This window comes from Meleagris gallopavo, chromosome 1, assembly GCF_000146605.3.
Source record: "Meleagris gallopavo isolate NT-WF06-2002-E0010 breed Aviagen turkey brand Nicholas breeding stock chromosome 1, Turkey_5.1, whole genome shotgun sequence".
NCBI lineage: Eukaryota > Metazoa > Chordata > Aves > Galliformes > Phasianidae > Meleagris > Meleagris gallopavo.
The window spans coordinates 48,587,059-48,608,886 of NC_015011.2; the positions used below are offsets into that span (position 1 = coordinate 48,587,059).

At 43.9% G+C, this 21,828-nt stretch overlaps 1 protein-coding gene across 5 annotated transcripts in view; it reads right to left on the reverse strand.

Moving 5' to 3' along the window:
* Positions 1-4,724: 4,724 nt before the first annotated feature.
* The window catches only part of GRAP2 (GRB2 related adaptor protein 2), a 102,187-nt gene continuing 85,083 nt past the window's right edge, over positions 4,725-21,828 (reverse strand). For 4 of the 5 annotated variants that reach the window (XM_010710729.3, XM_010710711.3, XM_019614656.2 and 1 more), the window contains exons 2-8: positions 18,206-18,306; positions 14,857-14,948; positions 12,295-12,414; positions 10,341-10,509; positions 8,579-8,710; positions 6,347-6,466; positions 4,725-5,957 (exon numbers count right to left, since the gene is read on the reverse strand). In XM_010710729.3, coding sequence (XP_010709031.1) covers positions 5,778-5,957; positions 6,347-6,466; positions 8,579-8,710; positions 10,341-10,509; positions 12,295-12,414; positions 14,857-14,948; positions 18,206-18,283 — 891 coding nt within the window. In that variant the 5' untranslated portion in view covers positions 18,284-18,306 and the 3' untranslated portion in view covers positions 4,725-5,777. Of the gene's footprint in view, positions 5,958-6,346; positions 6,467-8,578; positions 8,711-10,340; positions 10,510-12,294; positions 12,415-14,856; positions 14,949-18,205; positions 18,307-18,953; positions 18,977-21,828 lie in introns of those variants that run through there. The other variant, XM_010710704.3, reaches the window with a different exon arrangement.

Sequence of the window (21,828 nt, forward strand, 5' to 3'; positions counted from 1 at the left end):
GCTGTTTTCTACCGACAGTTCTGCTGATATAAAAAACTTGTTCTGCATTTGATGCAAATTAAGGCTCCTGAATTGTCACACAAAAGCTGGAGGAATTGGTGATGTTCTACCCTCTCCCTCGGAGCCGTTAAAGGCTGTATCACATGCTCACTTAATGCTTCCCCACTGAAATGCGAAACTCTCAGCAGTGAGGAGTGCCTGGGTGTCAGGAGCTCTTTAGTCAACATGTGTGTTGGAAGGACTGAATGTTACTCTCTGGATCATCCAGAGTACGCTAATGGCTTCAGCTGATCTCTATAGGGTTGCATTTAAGAGCAGCTATGCCAATTGCTTTGATAGGTGTTTAAAATGAGGTATCTACAGAGGGATTTCTTATGTCAGCACAGAGGCACAAGCTGGGCAATGGGCTTTTGGGTCTTATCAAGGGGCAAAGGGGTGAGGAGCTGCAGCTGCAGTGAGGTTACAGCAAGTCTTCTTTTCACTGAGAGGAGTGTGTGAGGCACTGGCACAGACTGCCCAGAGAGACTGCGGGTACTCCATCCCTGGAGGCTCAAGGCCAGGTTGGATGGGGCCCTGGACAGCCTGAGCTGGTGGGTGGCAGCCCTGCCCACGGTAGGGGGTGGGGGTTGAGTGGGCTTTGAGGTCCCTTTCAACCCAACCAGTCTGTGATTCTCTGATTTTATGATTCCATGATTCTTGGCCATGAGAGGCATAGACAAGCAGAAGCCCTGGTAAACCTCAGAGAGAACAGCATTGCCAAAAAGCTTCTCATACCTCATCTGGTGCAACTCAGACTCTTTGGCAGAAAGCAGCATAGAAAGACTCTGAGCACAGCCCAAACCCAGAACAGCCATATCTCTGGACCAACATCCTTGTTGTCCATGAGATGTGATGTTGATATAATTAAAGACCTATCACTTCCTGCTCTGTGCAGAGTTCATCCCTCATCTTACTTCTGGACTACAGCTGCTGGGGCATTTTGCATTACAGGTATCTGTTGTACAAAGCTCCACATTTCCTGTACAGCCCATTGAAATTTCAGTATCTAAAGGGGGGCTCTATGAAAGAAGGGGAGAGACTCTTTAGCCTGGCGTGTTGTGATAGGACAAGGGAAATCATCGAAAGGATCATGGCCAGCAGGTTGAGGCAGGTGATCCTGCCCCTCTACTCCGCGTTAGTGAGGCCTCACCTGGAGTAGTGCATCCAGATGTGGAGTCCTCAGTACAGGAGAGAGATAGACCTGTTGGAGTGCATCCAGAAAAGGGCCACAAAACTAATCCATGGAGTGGAACACCTCTCCTACAAGGATAGGCTGAGAGAATTGGGGCTTTTCAGCATGGAGAAGGGAAGGCTCCAAGGTGACCTGATAATGGCCTTTCAGTATGTAGGAGAGCTAGAGGAAAGAAATGTAGAAATTCTTTTGCGGGGTCTTGGTGACTGAACAAGGGGAAATGGTTTCAAACTCTAAGAGATTTAGGTTAGATATGAGGAAAAAATCTTTTAAGATGAGGGCAGCAAGGTGCTGGGACACATTGCCCAGTGATATGGTTGATGCCCCATCCCTTGAGACTTTCAAAGCCAGCTGGATAAGGCCCTGGCCAACCTGATCTAGCTGTGGATGTCCCTGCTCATTGCAGGAGAGTTGGACTAGATGGCCTTCAGTGGTCCCTTCCAACTCTAAGGATTCTGTGATTCTATGAAATGGTTTCAAACTGAAAGAGGGAAGATTTAGATTGGATATAAGGAAGAAAGGTAGTGAGGTGATGGAACAGGTTACCTAGAGAGGTGGTGGGTGCCCCATCCCTGGAGACATCCAAGGTCAGGCTGGAGGGGCACTGAGCAACCTGATTGAGCTGTGGGTGTCCCTGTTCATTGCAGGGGAGTTGGACCAGATGGCCTTCCAACTCATACAATTCTATGATAAACTGCAAATTACTTTGAATAAAAAGAGAAAACAATCAAAGCCAACAATCAAGGAACTTGTTCTCAGGCCTTTGTATCTGCAGTACAGGGGATCCTCAGTGCCAACACTGAAGATCATCTCCACAGTGCTCTTCTGTTCCAGTTATTTCTGCAGCATGCTCCACTAAGCACAGCCGTCATAATAAGCATGTAGACCAAAACAGAGGCATCTCTGTTCTGTGGCACAGAAAACTGTCTGGACAGCTTTCTCATGAAAGGAGATTTCCATTTACTGTTTCTCTCTCAGCCTTATTAATCACAGAGACATTTATAAACAAAATATGGATCTGCAGCAGAATGTAGGCGAAAAGTTCATTCTGACAGGAGAAAGCACAGCTCAGCTGTGCTCATCAAACTGTTATTTTTCCATGTGCCGTCCAGCTTCCTCTGTTGCATTTGTTATAACAATGTTTGCCTTCCCACATACTTTTCCCAGTTTTATCTTTGTTTACAATCTCTTCTCTCATGAAATGTCTTTCTTGTCTAAGAGGAATACCAAACAAAACACTTCCCTGGGTTCCTCTTCATTCCTCCCCTTTTTGGTTTTACACTGGCTCTCAGGATGTGTTCTGAAGGGTTAATCCTTTATCAAACATTGACAAACACCCAGGAAACTCAGTACACCACACTGTCATTTTAAAGCACCTGTCCTAAGGTGCTAACATGTGCTCGTTGCACAGAATCTGAAGCTCTCACAGCACTACAATATTAATAAGGATTTTGTTACTGTTAAAACCAGTGGAAAGATGAAGCAGGAAGACTGGTAAGAAGAGGACTGTACCTCTCTCTCTTTTTTGTTATTACTCAACTTGGGATTTCATGGGTAGGCTACAGTAGAAGACAGGGCATGGAGAACTCATCAGTCCTGTGGGCACAGCATAGAATCATAGAATCCTTTGAGTTGGAAGGGATCCTTAAATGCCATCTGGTCTATCTCTCCAGTAATGAACGGGGACACTTTCAGCTAGATCAGGGTGCTCAGAACTCTTTCAGCCTGACTTCGAGTGTCTCCAAGGATGCATCTTTTACCTCAGCAAAACTATTCTCCTCGTATCCAATGGTTCCATCAATGTGGGAAGGGCCACGGTTCTCTGTGCTGTTGTTTTACTGGGAAGAAAACAACTTCCACTGTGAGAGAGTACAAAAATGCAGTCTGACTCCTGTGCCTTCCAACTGCTGGTAGGTACAGGTACCTGCAAGTAGTGCTGCCTCTGCGCCCCAGAACAGAACGACACTGGGTCTTGCAGACCAAATCTTGGCCAGCTCACAAAGCAGTGCAGAACATGGCACCAGTCTAGTTATCATGGATGCAATGAAACCTTTGCTACCTAGTAATTTTGGTGTCATTAGGTGCTGCCTATAATGGGATACCATGATTTTACTGTGGTCCTTATGTGCTGTTCGTAATTAGCACATGTCCTTTAATGCTAGTTACTTGAAGTATTAATTCCTTAAACGTCAATTAAAAAATCACGTGCAAATTTACCTCTTCCTCAAAAGAGTTATGACTTAACATGGGGGTACTTACAACATGTTACTTAGACTTGCTTAATTAGTCAATCTCTGTTAAGGGCTTTCAAACGTGTGAAAGAGCTATCAAACTGCTATGTGCGTTATCTTCAATTAATTTTGTGCAGCTACATCTTCACTACCAAGAGGGTCTTTAGAGTGCCAAGGAAAGGAAAAGGAGGCACTACTTCCAATTTTGAAAGTAACTAGTCAGAAAGAACTAATTGAAAGATGATTTGGCGCTCTGGGAATAGGGGTGAACATTCCATTTTTCTGTTTCAGCCAGACCTGAGTATGAAAGAATAATCATTCTTATCCCTCTTCTGTTTTGACAGTTTGTTTTTTTTTTTAATCCTCTTTGCTTCCATCTTTGCTTTGGGTTTTGACCCTCTCTCATCAAATGTTAACTCCCCGTCTTCCATATTTGACATTAGTTTAATTAAAAAGGAAAAGGAAAAAATAAAAAGAGTGAATCAAAACAAAACACTTCAACCTGTAGAGTCACTGATGTTACACACCCATTAGTGAGGTAGCTTGTTCCAAACCAAGCCACATGGACATCACTTTAAAGGTAAGATGCTAATGGCCGGGAATAGAGCCCCTGCATTAGAACAGGGCCACGTCCAGCCCAGGGAGTCGTGTGCTCTCTCTCCATTTCCTGAACCACCCTGGCAGCCAATGGAGATTAGCTCTTAATGTGCCTTTCAAAGATTTCTATTCTACTGAGAGCTTATATGCTATGTTAATTATTCTCATTTTACTTCAGCCATTAATAATCTGCTTTTGGTGGAGCTCTCTCAAACCCTTGACAATAGGTCCTTTCTGCTAATACCCTGTCTAGCTGGCAGCTTAATTTAGGCCAGCAACATTGAATCGGGCTGCACCAGAAACCTGTTTCCTGGATTTTTTTTCTCCCACTGGGACTAACAAAAGATAAGAACATTTTTCTTGCCGAGTCTGATTTGTTTTTAGAATTTTTCACTTGCCTTTTATTTCTTTCCCAAGAATGATAAATCACCACTTCCTTGCTGACTGCTGAGGTCCCACATGTTGTGAAAAAATCAGGCAGCTTGTTTAATATAAACTCGTGTGAGCAGTGGTTATGTGGCAATGTCTCTTTCTCATGGTTTGGATCATTTTTAATATTTGTTTGCAATATATTTGTATCACATCTTGGCATTCGCTCAGCCATGATTTGAAATCCTATTCATTTACCTTATTTCATCTAAAAGAAACTGGAACAGAGAACAGACTATTCAATGGCGGCAACTTTATTCTCTGCATACTGTAAAGTAACAGCTCAATGATTTGCATGAAGCATTCCACTGGCAAGTCAGAGCTGTGTACTCAGTGATCCAGAACACCCCACCTTCTCAGGGACAGAACTTCTGGCACCAAACCTGAAAAACCTCTTCTTCTCAGCCCCTCCCCAGTTCAGTTTTAGAAAGGAACCAGTAAGGCTTGCCCACTGTTATTCAATCCAGAGGATATTCATTTAGCTGAAGGGCTTGATCTGCTCTAACCAGGACATCTACAAGGATGCACAGGTACCTTGGAAAGCAGCTTGAAAATGAGACAGATCGTTGCAATAGGGTGAAGACAGAAGTGCAGGAGAGCAGGACTGTCTGTAGAAGCACTGAAATTAGCTTCTCACCCTTCCCGTATCTTCATCACCATTAAGTACAATAACTTACAGGATTTCGTCCCTTCACCTGGTATCCACAGAGTCTAAGCCCACAGAAAGTGCTAGAGATGCAAGCCAAAAACTATTTAGAAAAGTCAGTTGCCTTGCACCTCAGCCTAAGGACTTTTCATCCCTACCTAAAAGAAATGTGATTACCAGTCATCATTTTATTCACCTGGGCACTTGTTCTGCCTCTGAAAGAAAGGTGAAACAGAGCCTGAGTGGACTATGAATGCAACCAGATCCAAAATAAATGGGGTAGGTTCTACCCAGATACCAAAGCCTGATTTCTCTGAGGTGCCATTTCCACAGAACAAACCTAAGTGCAGGAAGTTATCAATACATAGCCAAAGGAATGATGGGGCAGGGAGGATCCAGCAAGATTTCAATAAACAGTCCAGGATTCTTGCTCCCCTCCCAGGCATGAACATGCAAAACAGGGAAAAAAATCCTTCAGAGGGTTCTCTTTCTCACCAGCATCTCAGAAGATCAATTGCCAATAAATTAAGACAAAACCAAAACCACCAAATGTCCTGGGGACAAAGGAAGATGCATTCCTTCTCTGTCCCTGTCATGTCAGACGAGCAGCTCTCATATGGACCTCTGGGGCACAAATGCAGCCTCACAGTAGCACCGGTGTGACATAGTTGGCAGGGAAGAGACCCAGTTCCCCACGCAGACGTCCTTTCCACCAGGATGGGTTGGAGCTGTCTAGGACTTCTACAATGTCTCCGCTGCGGAAGCCCAGCTCATCATGTTCCACAGCATCAAAGTCGTACAAGGCACGGACCCATAGTATTCGCTGGGAAGGAGACAGAGATGAGCAGGAAACAATGAATTACATGCTTGATCCAGATCCTTCAGTGAGCTCAGGCCTTCTCACAATGCCCCAGATCCCTACTGTGGTGAGCTGATGCTAAGTTCCTTCTTTGATAGGTTGGTTAACTAAGAGTAGTTGTAGAACTATGCTAATGTAACACTCTAGTCCTACCTTCAAAGTGCCACACAATGAGATTCAAGTGGCAACAGTAGAGCCTTGAGACTCAGAAATGTCTTCTAAGATATGTCCCAACACGTTCAATACACTGTTTCAAATGCGACCTCTGTGCAGATGGCATTGCCCAAACTGCTTTGCCATCACTAAGGGAACCATTAAGTTGGGTAGGTGTGGCCCTGCAAGTAGTTACCCACCGGTGTCTGCTGGTGTAGTGGATCTGTGTGTCTCCGTTGCATAGCTGCTGCACTTCCTTGGCTATGATATCTTAGTCCATGCAGTGCATCTTTCCTGTCCAGGCTCCCCCCATACCTGTCCTAGAAGGAAAACAGCAAGAGAAATGTCACAAACGTAAGAAGGGACCTTAAGAGTCATTGGTGGTCAAGGAGTCAGGGTCCAACCCTCATGTAAATGATCTTAGATGTCTGCTTCCAGTATAGTCCCTGTGCTGCAGTCTTGGAAGCAATTCCTGTCATGGAAGAGGTCACCTTAAGTTCTTCTACTTGGATTTTTCTCCATAGAAGTTGAAATTTGGCTGCCTTCAGCTACATTCCACATCTGCTGGAAAAAAGCTTCAGTGTATTTTTTGGGCCTCTGGAAGCTTTGGAAAAGGCTTAGCCTGTTCTAAGTCACAGGTGAAAAGCCAGCTTGCCAAGAGGACACTTTGCCTATCTGGAGTTACTGAAACTCAGTCTCTCTACTTCCCTTTTCCTTTGGGCTGCCCCATGCTGTACAGAGCAGAGAACAGGTCTAAGAACCCTGTAGCCCAATTAATGAAAGAGGAAAAAAACAAAATCACATTCAAAGAAAAGATGCCAAATGGCTGCACATCTGAAATCGTGCCAAAGGAAATCTTTGAGGAAGCAAGTTCTTTTTTGTCTGCACAGTCAAGAGGTGCTGAGTGTCTTCATCTCTACAGGCCTGTATGTGCACTGAGGGTTTCTTATGATAACGATGTGACAGAATCTGTTATCATGTTAGCTCAGGCTGCAGCAGTGCTTCAGTGTCACAGGATCTGATTGCTTGTATCAACAGAGGGGAGGAAGAACAAGAGCTTGTGCTTGCTGAAAAAAGCTATCTTGCTCTTGCTTCTTTTATTGGACTTAGTCTTCTAAATGCTCCCTTGGTTTTACTTTGTCAGCACCTTTGTCAGCATGAAATGTATCTGAGACTGGAACACAATTTGCACCTCAGCTGTCCTTGCCTGGAGGTGAGTAACCTCAATCTGGCTTTGCAGGATTTACTATATGGGTGCTTCTCTCCCGAGTGTTTCTGCTTCGTAACAAATGTGACTCAGAAGTAGACTGTGCTCCAACAAGTGCAGGCCCTCAGCTTTATCAGAGGCCATATTGTTCCATCAGCAGTCCTCTGACAGGCTATATGGTGAGAGATCAGCTCTTTCATGATTGTCCCTGGCCACATGATACAGGAGCTCTCATGCCTTAGGGGACACAGGTTTGGATTTCTTCCCTTCAGCAGGACAAGTCCTCTCCTTGGCTGATACCATCCTGTCTCTGCCAAGAGACAGAAGCCAACCTTACTGCTATGGTTTTAGCTGGGACAGTTAATTTTTTCACAGAGGCTTATGTTTTGGTATGCACAGGATTTTTGTGAAAATGATTTCTTCCCAGATTAATCAAGATCCTTGAAGACATCACCAGATACTGCTGTTGTCATCTCCATTCCTGTGCTAACAAGGGAGCAAAGAGGCATCACACATCATGGGTGCAACATGATGAAAGAGCACAGAGAGGGCCCGGTATGAAGAGGAAAATAAGGAAGAATGTTCTGGAGGAAGTCAAAATCTCCCAGTGTTACCGTAATCATTTCTTATTCCTGATGTGTTTTGTGTCAGCATCACATAGAAAAAAAAGAATCAGGCAGTGAGGTTTCATTTGTCCCTCAGACTTGAGAGGAGTTCCTGAAACTGTGTACAAGACTGGAAAGAGTTTCTGTACCTTCACATGGCACTAACCCTTGTCTTCCATTTTTTGGGATGGAACCCAGTACTCTCAGTTCCCAGTGGGAAGGACCATGGCGAACCATTTTCTATTTTTTGTTTGTTTGTCAGTCAGTCCCAAGAATCACGGAACTAAATAAAGCTGACATTTATTTCAATCCAAAAGAGCTCCCCAGGCTGATACCATCCATCATTGCTGCTATTCCCATAGGAAGAACTGATTGACTGCCTCCTAATACAGATTCAGGGTAGCAGATTTTGATAAAGTGGCTGTTCACTTGTTATCAAGTAATCAGGGCAAATGTTTTGTGTGCCCAGGCTTCATGTGCTCTCTTTCCTGGTGAATCACAGAATATCCTGTGTTGGAAAGGACCCACAAGGATCGTTGAGTCCAACTCCTGGCTCCACAAAGGACCACCCAGAAATTAAACCATATGTCTGAGAGCCATATGTTGTCCAAATACTTTACCTGTTGCTGGTGCAACACGGGGACAGGATGGTCCACGTATCTCTTGGACATAGAAGAATGAGCTTCTCCAGCTGCTCCACCCACATGCAGTCCATCCCGGCTCATTCGTTCCAGGCTCCCACCACGCCTTTCCTGAGGGAAGAAAGATTCTAAAAGTGAGGCCAGATTTTGCTTTCCACCATGATCCTGTCTGAAGCTTAGCAATCATTACCCATGGATTATTATCACTACCCTTTATGCTGGAGGATCTTCCAGAGATAGGCTCCTCTGAATGGAAGGACAAATCAAGACTCCTGGATTGTAGATCTTTGTCATAGCTGTTACCCATTTGAAAAGTGGGTAGTAATGGGTTATGCTGGCCTGAAAACGTCACTTACATGAGGTTTGGCAAAGGAAGTGAACTCTTTTTAGAAATCATGCCCTCAGACTTCATTTGTCTCTGCAATGAAATCCATATACTGCTATCATTTTATCATATGGCTGTAGCAGCTAGAAATTCTAACTGTGAACTGAAACCCCACTGTGCTGAGTGCTAAACATACCCTGCTGAGCCCATCACCATAACAAATGCACAGTGTTTGCCAAAGCAAACTTGACTCCTGTTTTTTATTTGCCTGTCTGCATCTTGGAGCAAATGCTGTTCCCTTTCCCTTCCTGCTCAGAGTCAGCTCAAACAGGTTGTTTTATTGGTAATCTTGCATACAAGTCTTCCTTTCTCCTTCCCCAGACTATTCTTTGCTGTGATCTCTCTCTCACAGGTCCCAGAGTCTCTATTTTATATCTGACTAATGTATTTTTAAAGTGCTGAATAAGTGAACTAAAAGGAGATAACAACACAAGTCCCCTCTTCAGATTGAAATATAAATCCTCTCTTTTTCGGAGCCAGCAAGAAAGACCCACATGCAGCCTATAAAACTTCACTGCTGTGGTGAGCAGGTCCTGTACTTCATGCTCACCTCTGCCTGAACATCCTGGTAATTTAACACCAGAATCCGTTTCCCAGTAGGGTTGGACCTTGGTTATTGCAGTGATCAGGCATGATCACTCCCAGTATTGTGTGTGCAGTCCATAGCAACTGCTGCTATGGCATTTGCTTGTCCTCCTGGCACAAAACCAGGCATTCATTGGGCTGGGATTTTCCTGCTTTCTCATCTTCTCATCTACTACATCTTCCCTGAGTGCATACCCTGTTCCCACATCTGCTGTGCTCTGCTCAGCAGTGCTTTTCAGCCCTTATTGTTGCAGGGTTCCTCCACACGCTTAATTGCATTCACTGAGTAACAGAAGATATGTGATTCTTCTGAACAAACTTTGCACTGTAATAATAATCTGTAACTGCAATTTGAGTGTATTCAAGGACAACAGGACATCAGATTCAAATTCTTCTCAGACAACCTAACAGTAAACTTTGTACGAGCCCTTATGAAAAGAGCTAGGCATTCCACATGGTAGAACCTGCCTCCCTTGGTTGTGCAAGGCATCTTAGAACTTCATCTCCATAGCCTCAGAACAACTTTAGCAGAACTCCTCTATGTAGATTTGAGACCTTTCTGTTAATATCCCAAACAAAATCTGAAAATTCTGCTCAATTACATAACCACATGCACTACTGAAGTAACTAAAAATCAGTGTTGCAGCACCCACCAGCACAGTGTTGTGGTCAGTTTTCCAAGGACAGACCCTCCCTCACACTCTCTGCAAGACATTCTTGTGGGCCAAATTCCTTCTTACTCAAGAACTCTTGAGGACAGCTTGTGTTTACCTTCTCTTCTCGGCTGTCATCCCTCAGGAGAATCTGCTTTTGCCTGGAGATAGTACTTGTCCTGTAGTAGTCTACCAGCTTGTTCAGTGAGTAGAATTTCTCTGTCCACAAGTAATAGTTTCCCTTTGAGTCCCTCATCACTTTGAAGTGTTGTACATCATCTTCATGCCTGGATCCAATTTAGAAAGTAAGAGATTAACTGGGCTGCACTGTCATCTTCCTTGAAAAAGAAGGAAATCAGAATAGTTCTTTCTGCCACTTGGCCAAACTGAGACTTCTGGAAAGAATATCAGCTTTTGTATGCACTGGACCTAGAGGCGGTTTTGTATTTCAAAAGACATATTGACTGACAAACATAGAATGCTGAAGGGCTGATCAGTCATGGAGTACTATTGGAGTGAGGCATGGGGCTGTAAAGGCTGTCCTCTGAAGGAAAGGCTTTCAGAGCCCAAAATATCCAATAGTTATTATGTACTTTGTATAATACTCAAACGTGCAGTTGTAATCTACCCCCTGGCCTCTTCAGGTTCCTGTTAACACCAGACTGAACTGATGTATTATCATCAGATGAATGAGATGTATTATACCCTTCTGCACCATGGACATCATCATTTCATGAAGACATAGTCGCAAGACATAGTCACACATTATAACTGCACAATATTTAGTGTAATACCATGTCTACCAGTCTGTCTCCCTACCAAAAAGAAAGAAAACAAGAAATTATTAGTTACTATTACAAGAAAAAAATTACCAGTCTCACCTCCTGCCCTGCTCTGCCATGCAGCTCTCCTTCCCTTACCTCTTAACTGATTTGCACAATTCCTCTTTGGACCACATGTGATCTGGTGATCTGGTTTTGGTTCTTACTTCCTTTGTGCAACTCCAAAAACTGAAGGCACTGGTCTCAAAGGCTACATCTATACAAATAATCTAAACAGGGACTAGACAGGGACTGGAGTGCTATCTTGTAGTGCTAGTTACACAACTGCTAATGTTACTGCATGGTTTTAGCCTAAACCAAAAAAGTCTCTCCCAGATAGTGCAGTGTGGTGGCTATGTGTACAGCATAGGCCAGGAACCATTGCCAGTGAACTTCTTGAATACAGCTATTCTGTCCTGTGAGGTGAAGAGAATTTAGCCGTATGGGTCTGAACTCTGCTGCACTACTTGACCTTCAGGCCAGAGAATGTGCCTGACAGTGCTCAGATCATTGATATACGTGTAGCCATAGTCTCTTGAACTGGAAAGAGGGGTCCACAGTGGAGTAAGTGATCCTGGCAATACGTTTTCCTGCATTCCCCCCAGATACTTTTTGAGCTTCCTGAAGCAGAAGGTTCACTATGCTTAGGAAAGGCAGTGCTAATCAGTATTTTAGTTTATAACTGATTATTGACTGAATATTGATTAATTGAAAATCTGGAAACTGATCAGCATTTAACAGCTCTGCTTTGAAGTGCTGAAAAGGGTCGAGGTACAATAAGAGGATGTAAAGCAGCTGGGCTGCTAGCAACTAAAAGCCAGTTCTATCCAATTGACAGGTGGGAAATAAGTTAATAATGTAACAGTCTTGTCTTAATGGGTAGTATGGAATTCTTGGATATAGTAATTGAAGCTGTCAAATAGGCAAATAATACAAATGGAAGGCACATGTTTTGCACTGCAGGAGATATCCCATGTACCATTCCACTTTGCTGCAGCTCTTTCAGAGAAGCAGATCTCCAGGGAATGGAGCTTTGGAATGGGACATTCACTGTATCACTAGAAAGGAGACTGAAACATCGAGGAATCGGGTGCCTAATTCATTCTCATTCATGTGACACAGAGTCACTGCCTAGCTGGAGGCATGCAAACTTCTTGAGAGGCAAAGTCCCATTAGGATTCCTGTCAAGAAGGAGCTAGGGAGATCATTAACCAGAAAAAGACGCAGAAAAATGTTGTGAGAAGCAGATACCTGACAGAGATGGAGAAGTCACCGTGAGAGTTCTGACTGGCTCGGACAATGAAAGAACCAACTCCTTTGCTCATGAGGATGCTCTCAGCTTCGTGGCGGGATATCTTCTCATCAAACCAGCTGTCAAGGGGGAGAAGTCATGGAAACGTGAATAAAGGTATGAATGAAGATAAGAAACAGAAAAGTTGAGGGTAAGGAGAATATGAATAAACAGGATGGCACAAAGACAAAACAAAGGAATCAGAGGATCCCACATCCCACAGACACGCTAAGGTACAAGGTCTTGATGGATGTGGACCATTTGTTTTGAGCAGTAAAAGCACTTAGATGCAAAGAGGCCAAAGTAATCTTTGGCCTGCTAAGCAACACTCAGCTAAAAGTTTAATTAAAGGCACGGTGCAGTAAGGTGTTACTCAAAGAGATTTTAAATTAGAAAGGTATATATATATATGCACATACATACCCACATACACGCACAATTCTCAGACATACATCAAATTACTCTTGGTAAACTGAAAATTACTGGACTGTGATGGATATATTGTGAGGAACAAACATAAATTTTTAACAAAAGCAAGGCATGAAAGTTTCAGTGCTAATAAATTGGCTTCTGAAAGACTTATAACACCACAAAATCTCAGAACCACAGAATTCATAACTACACTCATGTAAATTTAGCCAGTAGTATAAGGCACTGGACAAATAATGAGAAAAGCCACCATAAAATAGTAAAACAATACTGTGTCAATAGGAAATTTTAAGTAGAGAGAAAAAACATAGTGTATACTGCAGGTAATAAGATCCAAAATGCGCAGTCTTCTGATTTTGTGTAACGCTTCATTAGCTGTTCTGCATTAAAATCAAGGACTGATAGTTTTGCAAGCTCTATAACTTCATCTTTTCAGTTTTGTTATTCTCCTCGTCACCACCATCATGGTTTACCTATGTATAATCAACAGTCAGTGGGAAATCAGAATTTAATCAGCATTAACATGAAGTCTCGATGCTTACTGACAATACACAGTTAGAAAAAATGGCCCACCAAAAGAAGAAATGACTTTCTTCCCTACATCTGGCTCTAGTACTTGCCATGAGCTGTTTAGGTGTCCTGCTCTTAGGGATGTGTCAAAGTAGAAATGTTTCTTCACAGCTCCTCTCTCACAGAGAAAACATCACGAGGAAAATGTGTGTGAAAATAAGAAGCTGCTCATTTCCCTGTGGGATGCCACAGCCCTGCGAAAGAGTGAACAAGCACAATGCACTGGAAGATCCTGGTCCCTTGAGGCCTCAGTGCAACAGCCCATCTTTGCAGTGCAAACTAAGTTCTTTCGCTCAGCTGAGCAGGCAGGCTCACGTCCAAAGAAACCAGCAATCCCACATTCAAAATGAACAGTGGTGCTTATATGTAGGGCACAAAATCCAGCAAAATGGCGTTTGCCTGTTGAGAGCACCGGCATGTCAGAGCCAGCAGAACTGGGCTTAAGATGTGCTCTGCTCATGTCTTCTGAAATGCTGCGGCACTTATTTTGAAAGAGGACAATTTTAGGATCGTAGAATAGAATCACAGAATCATAAAGGTTGGAAAAGACCTCTCAGATCACCCAGTCCAACCGTCAGCCCATCTCCAGCGCGCCCACTGACCACGTCCCTCAGTGCCACATCCACGTGCTTCTTAGAGGGGCTTCAGGGAGTATTTCTGCCAACTGAAAGGCAAAAGACTATAAATCTGCAGTCTATTGGCATTTTTATGGCACAGGGCCGGGCAGCATGCTTAGCAAGCATTTCAACACCTCTCAGACCTTTCTGAAAGTGCCATCTTCCCAGTAGGGGGAGAGACGTGAGGTCCGCCTGCCCTGTGACAGATCTGTGTTTGGGTGCGCAGACACAAAGCGTGCAGAGGGATGTGTGTTTGCGTCTGCACGCGTGTGGGAGCGGAGTGGCACGGCTGGTCTATCATCTCTGTCAATCCACGAGCAGCAGCAGCTGTCACACTTGGTGCAGCGTTGCACTGACCTCTAGTGTACCGAGAGGAGCTCGCACACGTCGCAGGGGGAGGGAATGCGGATGACAGGGTGGGGAAACGAGAGAGAATGCGGTGAAAGAGTTGGGAGGAGGGAATTACGCTTTTATAGTTCCTTTACAGAGAGTTCTTGCTCTTCCTTTTGTGCTCAGCCTCTGTCTCTGTTGCCAAGACTTCACATCGTGACTATTCTCCTTCTGTCCAAGGAGAGCTCCACGCAGCTCCTGCCGCATCCCAGTGGCATCCCTACCAGCAGCAGTAACAAAGGAGTCACTCGAGAGCGATAAAGAGAACTATTCAGTTCTGAAAGAACAGAGGATGCTCCAGGGTAGGAAGAAGGTGTGCTGGCAGAACTGTGCATGGCTTCATGCCAGCCTCAAACTGTGATGGGCTGACGGCTGGACGAGATGATCTTAGTGGTCTTTTCCAACCCGAATGCTTCTATGATTGTGTGTTATAACCAGTGCTTCCTCTGTCATGCCTGCCTTGACTATCCTTTGGAAATGTGCAATGCTGGTGCGTGCATTTTCCATGACACTTACGGGGGAACATGAAAATCAATGAAGTTCTTAGGAACATAGCCCTCTTGGCTTCGGAGTTCAGCTTTGTACCACTCTTCCTGGGAGCTCAAAACCTGCAATGGAGGGACAGATTGAATAAACATGTTTCTGAGAAAGGCAAAACTCACTAAGATACTGGCTGAAAACTAGAATTTTGTGTAAAAATGAAAGATATGCTTTACTTCTTGCTTTACTTCTTACCCACCTTAAAGCAGAATTAGTGGCTGATGGCCACTTCAGTGCAAAGAAAACAGCGAAGAAGGCCAAGTGGAATTAGACTGATTGCTTGTTAACTTTATCCCTTCCTCTGAATGCCTCTCCAGGTGGCAGGGGATGCGGTCTGCATATCTCTGATGTCTGTGAGATGAGGGAAACGAGCTTGGAGGGACTTAATGGGGGTTTAAGGAGTTCTCTGTGCTGCTTTTAATAGTACTGGATCATCTCAGATTCACAGGGGAAAAAAAAAATCTGTGAAAACTTCTCTGACGTGTACATATATGGAGGGATATAAAGCTACATCTGTGCGTGTGTGTGTTATGGCTGCACAGAAGTCACCCTACGCTCTCAACACCCATTCTGCAAGAGAGTACTTAATAGAATCTTATTTGAATTGAAAGGAACCCTTAAAGACTATCTGGTCCAACTCCTCTGCAATGAACAGGGACACTTACAGCTAGAGCAGTTCAGAGCCTGGTTCAGCTTGACCTTGAATATCACCAGAGGCGGTGCATCCACCAACTCTCTGGACTGTTTAGTGGGCTATTTATTTAGTGGGCTATTTAGTGGGCTAAGTTTTCAGTGGCCATGAACTTTGCTAGGGTAGATAAAAGGAGGCAAAACATATCGTAAAGCAACTCTCACAATTCCAATATTTAGGGCAGCAGGAAGCCAGCCTACAGTGCACATGGAGAAGCTTCAAGAGTTATGGACCATAAAGGTCCATAGGGAGTGCACTGCTGACCATAGATTGCCCAAATTCACTGCTCCCTTGCGGATGGTCTCTGGTGCAGACCTCAGCTAGCAGGAAGAGGACAGAGATACAGCAAGTTTGTGGTTTTCCTGCAAACATTGCGGTCCTTGGTGTTCTGTTTGACATTCCAATTCATGGGACAGAATTCCCTTTTATAAAGTAGAATGTGTTTCTGCTCATTCTGGTTTTGGAGGGGAGCCTGAGAGGATGTGTCCTGACAGTTTTAAAAGGAGAAAGCAAGTGGAAAAGGCCTTATTTGAAATCTATTGTTTAACAATAATAATACTTGTTCTATAAGCCAATCCCATGTTTCTGGGAGCCTAACATTCTAACTGCTTGGTGCTGGCAACAGGATACTACTGTCTCTGGGGCTGATTCTCCATTGCCTTGCCTGCCACATAGGTTTCTTCCATGCATTTAGATAAAGAAAGTTTGAGAATAGAAAGCCATGGAGATCCCTTCTTGTCCAGTTACTGCTTCCCCAGCTCTGAGTTCAGGATTAAGGTTCTTTTTTGCTGCTGTGGCCAACCAAAGGGGATGACAAGCCACACACCACACCCTGCTCAAGTCCTGTTGGCAGCAATGTCTCTAGAACGACATACCTCCTGGTCCTTAGTGCACGACTGTCAGGTTTCTGTGTGTCATCCTCTCAGAGAAGGATGTGGGATGTGTGTGTGTGAGAGAGAGAGGGTGGATTTCCTCCTGTCACTGGTGGTTGAGGGCCTCGTGTTTCCTGTTTTCTAGTCTCTGCATCAATACTGTTCATTTTATCTTCTTCATAAATCAGAGCAGACAGCCAGCAGGTTGAGCAGGCAGCAGAAGGGGGCTCGGGATGGGGTATGAATGTATGTGTGTGTTTGCCAGATGGAAAGGCACTGCTCAGGTTATTTTACTGCTACTAGGTCTTGGGCAGTGGGAGTTTGTTCACCTCAAGGACCTTAAAGCAATAGGCTGTCTGACTTCTGATAGTGAAGTCCCAGTGACTACTAATATTTATACTGATGTATTTGATCCTTTTTCATCAGCAGCTTTCGATGTAATTTGAAAGGAAGCTCTAGTTTCTAATGATTGTACAGGAAGGGAAACTGAGTAACAGAAGGAAAGGTGACCTGGCCAATGCCAATGCTGTAGCCAGGGCTTTAATGAAACCACAGTCTCCTGAGGAAACAAATATCAGGTAAAGATTAGGGGATGGTAGGGATGTGGGGACTACTCTGAAATTAAGGAAGAATTAGGAATGGAAGTGTTCATCAATCCTTCACATATCACTGGGGGATAAAAAAAGGTCTTTGATCTTAATGAATTCTGGATGCCATTAGCTTTGTTTAAGCTTCCAGGATAAAAAGGACAATAAAATAAGAAATCATGGTGATGGAAGAGGCAGGGCTGAGACATAATATCTGGTCATTAAATGGAACAGCTGGGACTGTACAGGGAAGTAGTGAAGGTTTCTTGGTAGAACAAGATTTTATATCTCATTATTTTGCAATATCCCTTTGGCTAGTGGAGGAGTTAAAGCCTTAGAGAAGTGTTTTGCCCAGTCATTTTCAACCAAAGCAGAACAGCTATGTTGTGGGTTGAAAAGTGGGTAAATAATTAGGGTGGAGCAGAGTGTGGCTTCATCTTTGGCACTTCAGTAGGGTTAACAAACTGTTTTACTGTAACACATGCACATCAACATTCAAGAGTCTCTCATATACTCTGTATTTATGATAACTTCTGCCATTTTGTCATTCTTCCACCGCTCAGTTCCTGCAAGAGTGTGTGTAACATTACTAGCTGAGGACCTCTTAAACTTTTCTATTATGTGTGTAACAGACTGTTTCATGAACATTTCCTCTTCCATCTGCAACTGCCTAAAACCCCTGCAGCAACTAACAGTAATTACTTATGGTGAAAAGTTAGATGTAAGTTCTACAATGCATGTTAGCCATTGTTTTAACAGTTTAAGAGTTGGAAACAAGAAATACAGCAAACTCTCTGGCTCATATTCATCCTGCTTGCCTTTAGACACAGTCATCCTAAACACAGTCACTCAAGACTACCTTCATATTCAATGAAAACAGGCAGGATATCTTCAAAAACTGTTCTAACAAAGAACTGGATCTCTTCTATAGCAAAGATGATGATACTTCCCCATTGATTACTAGAGCACTACAGGACAACTACATGCATAGTTTAGGAACCAAGTAGAGTCAAGTAGAGTGGACCCAGTGGAGGTTGCTGGTTGACCTATGGGAATCTAGTGTCCTGCATTCCTATCCAGGTTTATAGACATTAGCATTCATATGCTTTGTCAAGGCAGAAAGCCTTGGCAGATTATCAGCACTGATCTCTAGTCATTCTTAGAGCCACACTTACCTTCAGGATATCCCCAGCCTGGAAACTCAGCTCATCCTCTCCAGAAGCGGTGAAATCAAACTTGGCGATGGCTTCCATACTGTATTGGCGGCAGAGCAGAGCTGAAAGAAGCGTATGCAGGTCAGTATCTATAAGCTGCTGAGACTGCTGAGTCTAGCTTGCAGAAAGCTTATAAGCAGTGCTGTGATTTGCACATAGATGAGCATGCACCTACCATTAGTAGACATTAGTTACTAGATACTGAAAGACATTAGCAGGCAGAAGAGATAGCATGGCCAAGAAGCTATAACTCTCTCAAGAAATTAAAAAAATCCAGTATCAGCTCATTCCAACAAATCTCTTTCTCTGCAGCAATTTTATGGAAAAGTTTGCACACATCCACAAAGAAGCTGGTAGCAGGAAAAACCTTCTTCTGTGTAGACCAAGGACCACTCTGACACAGTTCTCAGTTAATCAAATGATTCTGTCATGCAATAGAATAATGTGGTTGCCCTCTGCGATCACTTACTCTGTATCTCAAGAGGGAGGCAAATTGTGGACAAAAAGAAGAGCTTGCAATAAATATATTTTTTTCTTGGACAGGGGCCACAGTTCTGAAGGTTGAAAGAGACTTTCCTCTGTGATGGCTTTGCATGGGTAACCACAACATATAGCTAGGAAAAACTGTTTGCAGAAAGACTGTAGTCCCTGTTTTGAAGCTGACGGAGTGTGAAACTGTAGCACTGACAAATTTAAGGCACGCACTTACCCTTCCTCTGCATTCATAAGCCAGGAGCCTGAAATGTACCAGATAGCCTGCAAACCAAAGCCTGCTTTTCATCAGCAGAGCACATGTGGCACGGGAAGTCACAACATGAGATTCGCTTCTTCACCACTTCCTGCACATGCAACTCAGATGTACCCCAGCAGGACCACTTCTATGATCAAGGGAGTTATTCGTTTCCCATGGCTGGCTCGTGCTCCCTGCAGCCCAGCAGCGAGGCTGCCAGTGACAAGACAAAGAGCGAGGCAGTGCCACATTAAGCAAAGGCACTGCTGTGAGATGTTCCAACAGCCCAGCTCCAGTACAGAAGTAACTTCAGTGGTTACTAAACTAGGTTCATCTGGAAACTATGATCCTGAAGCCAAAGGCTTCACCTAGCTTCACTTCCCACAAAATCTCCCAGACTGTAAGGCTAGAGAAGTGCTAACTTGCCTGATCCAAAATATTCTTAACCCGAAAGCCCAAAAAAGAAACAGTACCAACAACTCAAGTTAGGGAACTATTTCTTGAGTGTCCTGTTACAACTGAGATGAGAGCCCCCCAAAACAATGTGATGAGTGAGCTCCAAAATTCTGTCACTTTTAAATTAATGGGCTACTGTAACCCCTGCTGTAAGCTTGCCTTTGACACACAATCCAGGGATTTAACTGCCTGTGTACCAGTAATCCAGGCACAACTGTGTAACTGACTCAAACTACTTAATAAGATCTAGGAGAAAATGCATAGAGAGATTGGAAGGGTAAAAATTGCAGATAGAGCCATCGAGATGGCACGAACAGTAAGTAGTTCAAGGATTCAAAAGGAAAAACATTATTCTGGAAAGACATACAATTTCACAGGAAAGACAACAATGGGAGATTTGGTCAGGACAGTCAGTCCAATTGGGGACCAGCCACAAGTCTTTGAGGTCACTGAATTGTCAGCGCCACCGCTGCTGACTGAGCTGTTGGCAGGCGGCAATGGAACAACACCAAGGCTTGGTCCCAGGGAGCCACTGGGAGCAGCTCTTCACCTGAGCAATGTCTGCCTTGCCAGCAGAAACCCTTTTCTGCGTCTCATTTTCTAACTGCAAGGAAGATCTTCACTTGCTTTCTCTTGGATTCTGTTCACACTCTCGTTTCATGCTGCATATTGTAGGTGAATTCGTATTCATAGGACTGAGGTGAGCTATGCAGCACCAGGGCAGACTGATCAGCAGTCCACAGGCAGCTCTGCCTGTTGAGCATCAACCTGTCCTACAGCAGTGGGACTTGTTATGTGCTGGGACTCACGGGTAGCATGACACAGACCTTGTGACCTGCCACATGCCTGCTATTCCAACCCAGAGCCCTGAGGTTTTGACCCATACATCCATACCTACCTGTAACAGACTATGTTTTACCAATGTACCTTATTCTCATTCTCAAGCAGCTTCTACCCCTTTTCACCGAGTTTTCTCTCCATCCACTTGATGATGCTCTTTAATTCTCACTCTGTGTGTATCAGAGCTGCAAATATAGCTTAAGCTTGCTGCCTAATTGTCCCTCTTTTATTCCAAGTGCAACTCTGTGGGTGCAACTCAGACTTGATCTGAAGACTGCCCTCTGTTCTTGCACTGACATTCTTTGCACTCCTGTTTGTATCTTCCCACAGCCATGCTTGCTGATAGAGAGTAAGGGTATCAAATAGGAGAGGAATTAACCACTGGGAGAACTAGATAAAGAATAATACCCTTTCATGGTAGAGAACCAAAGAAAAAAGACCAAGGAAAATTACTTTAGTAAGGGATGTATTTCTGTATTTTATCTTATGGTGGTAGGGATCAGAGCCGACAGTGCAAATGAATCCTAGAACTCCTAATGCAGAACATTAATCTCATCTCAAGGAAAAAAAAAGGAAAAACAAGGACAAAACACAAAACAAAGCAAAACAAACAAAAAAATCAAAGAGAACAAATGGAAAAAACCCCAACCCCAAACCAGTTCAAAACAATAAACTGTATAAATACAAATCCCGTCTTTGATTTTTGCTCCTCAATCACAGGATAGGCAGCAGGGCTTCTCTCCGCAGGGAGCAGGAAGGGGAAGAGCCTTTCATTTCACAGTCTCCCAGGTGCTAAAGATGCCACTGGATACGTGACCCTCTCGAGAGGGGAAGTGTTTGTGAAACAGTTAAAATCTCCTCTCTCACCTCATTTTCAATTTCAGCAATCACAAACATGGGGAGAGACCAGGAGACAGATACCTCTTCAAACAATCTAACACATGGATTAAATGTGCTTTTCATTGCCAGCGGCTGGATTTAGAAGCGACTCAAATACCATGCACAGTGTTGGCTGTGCTGATAAATCAGCAATGCTGTGGCCTTAAGCTCTTCCCCCACCAACTACTAAAGCAGCACTAGCCCATAATCCTGTCTTTGAACGGCAGCCTACCACTTTTCATCACCTGAACTTCAAACCAGCTTTGTTTTTCTGATCCCATTCCTCCCTCCATCTGTAACTTGAGGATGTGCGGGTCAGTGCTGGGCCCTTGTGAAAACTCCCTTCCAAAGGCCCTTTCTTTCCCTCTCTGCATGTGTGTGACTTCGAGCACCGCCCCATGACACATCAAGATGGGATTTTTTGGGGTAATTGTCAGAACTTCCATTTCTCAAGCATCTTTTATTCCAAAAGACAGCACTGCAGTTTGCAGGCAGTCAGATTCTGCTTTTAACTGCCTGATGCAACTCCTTTAAGCTTTCAAGTAACCAAAGACAATTTTAGACTGTGCATAATGTTCTAAGGGAAAAAAAATCACCTTTGTGCAGGGTTTAGCATGAAGCCTCTGCGACTTTTAAAGGAGGATTTGTCAGTTCTGAATATAGGCTGACGAGTACCTCC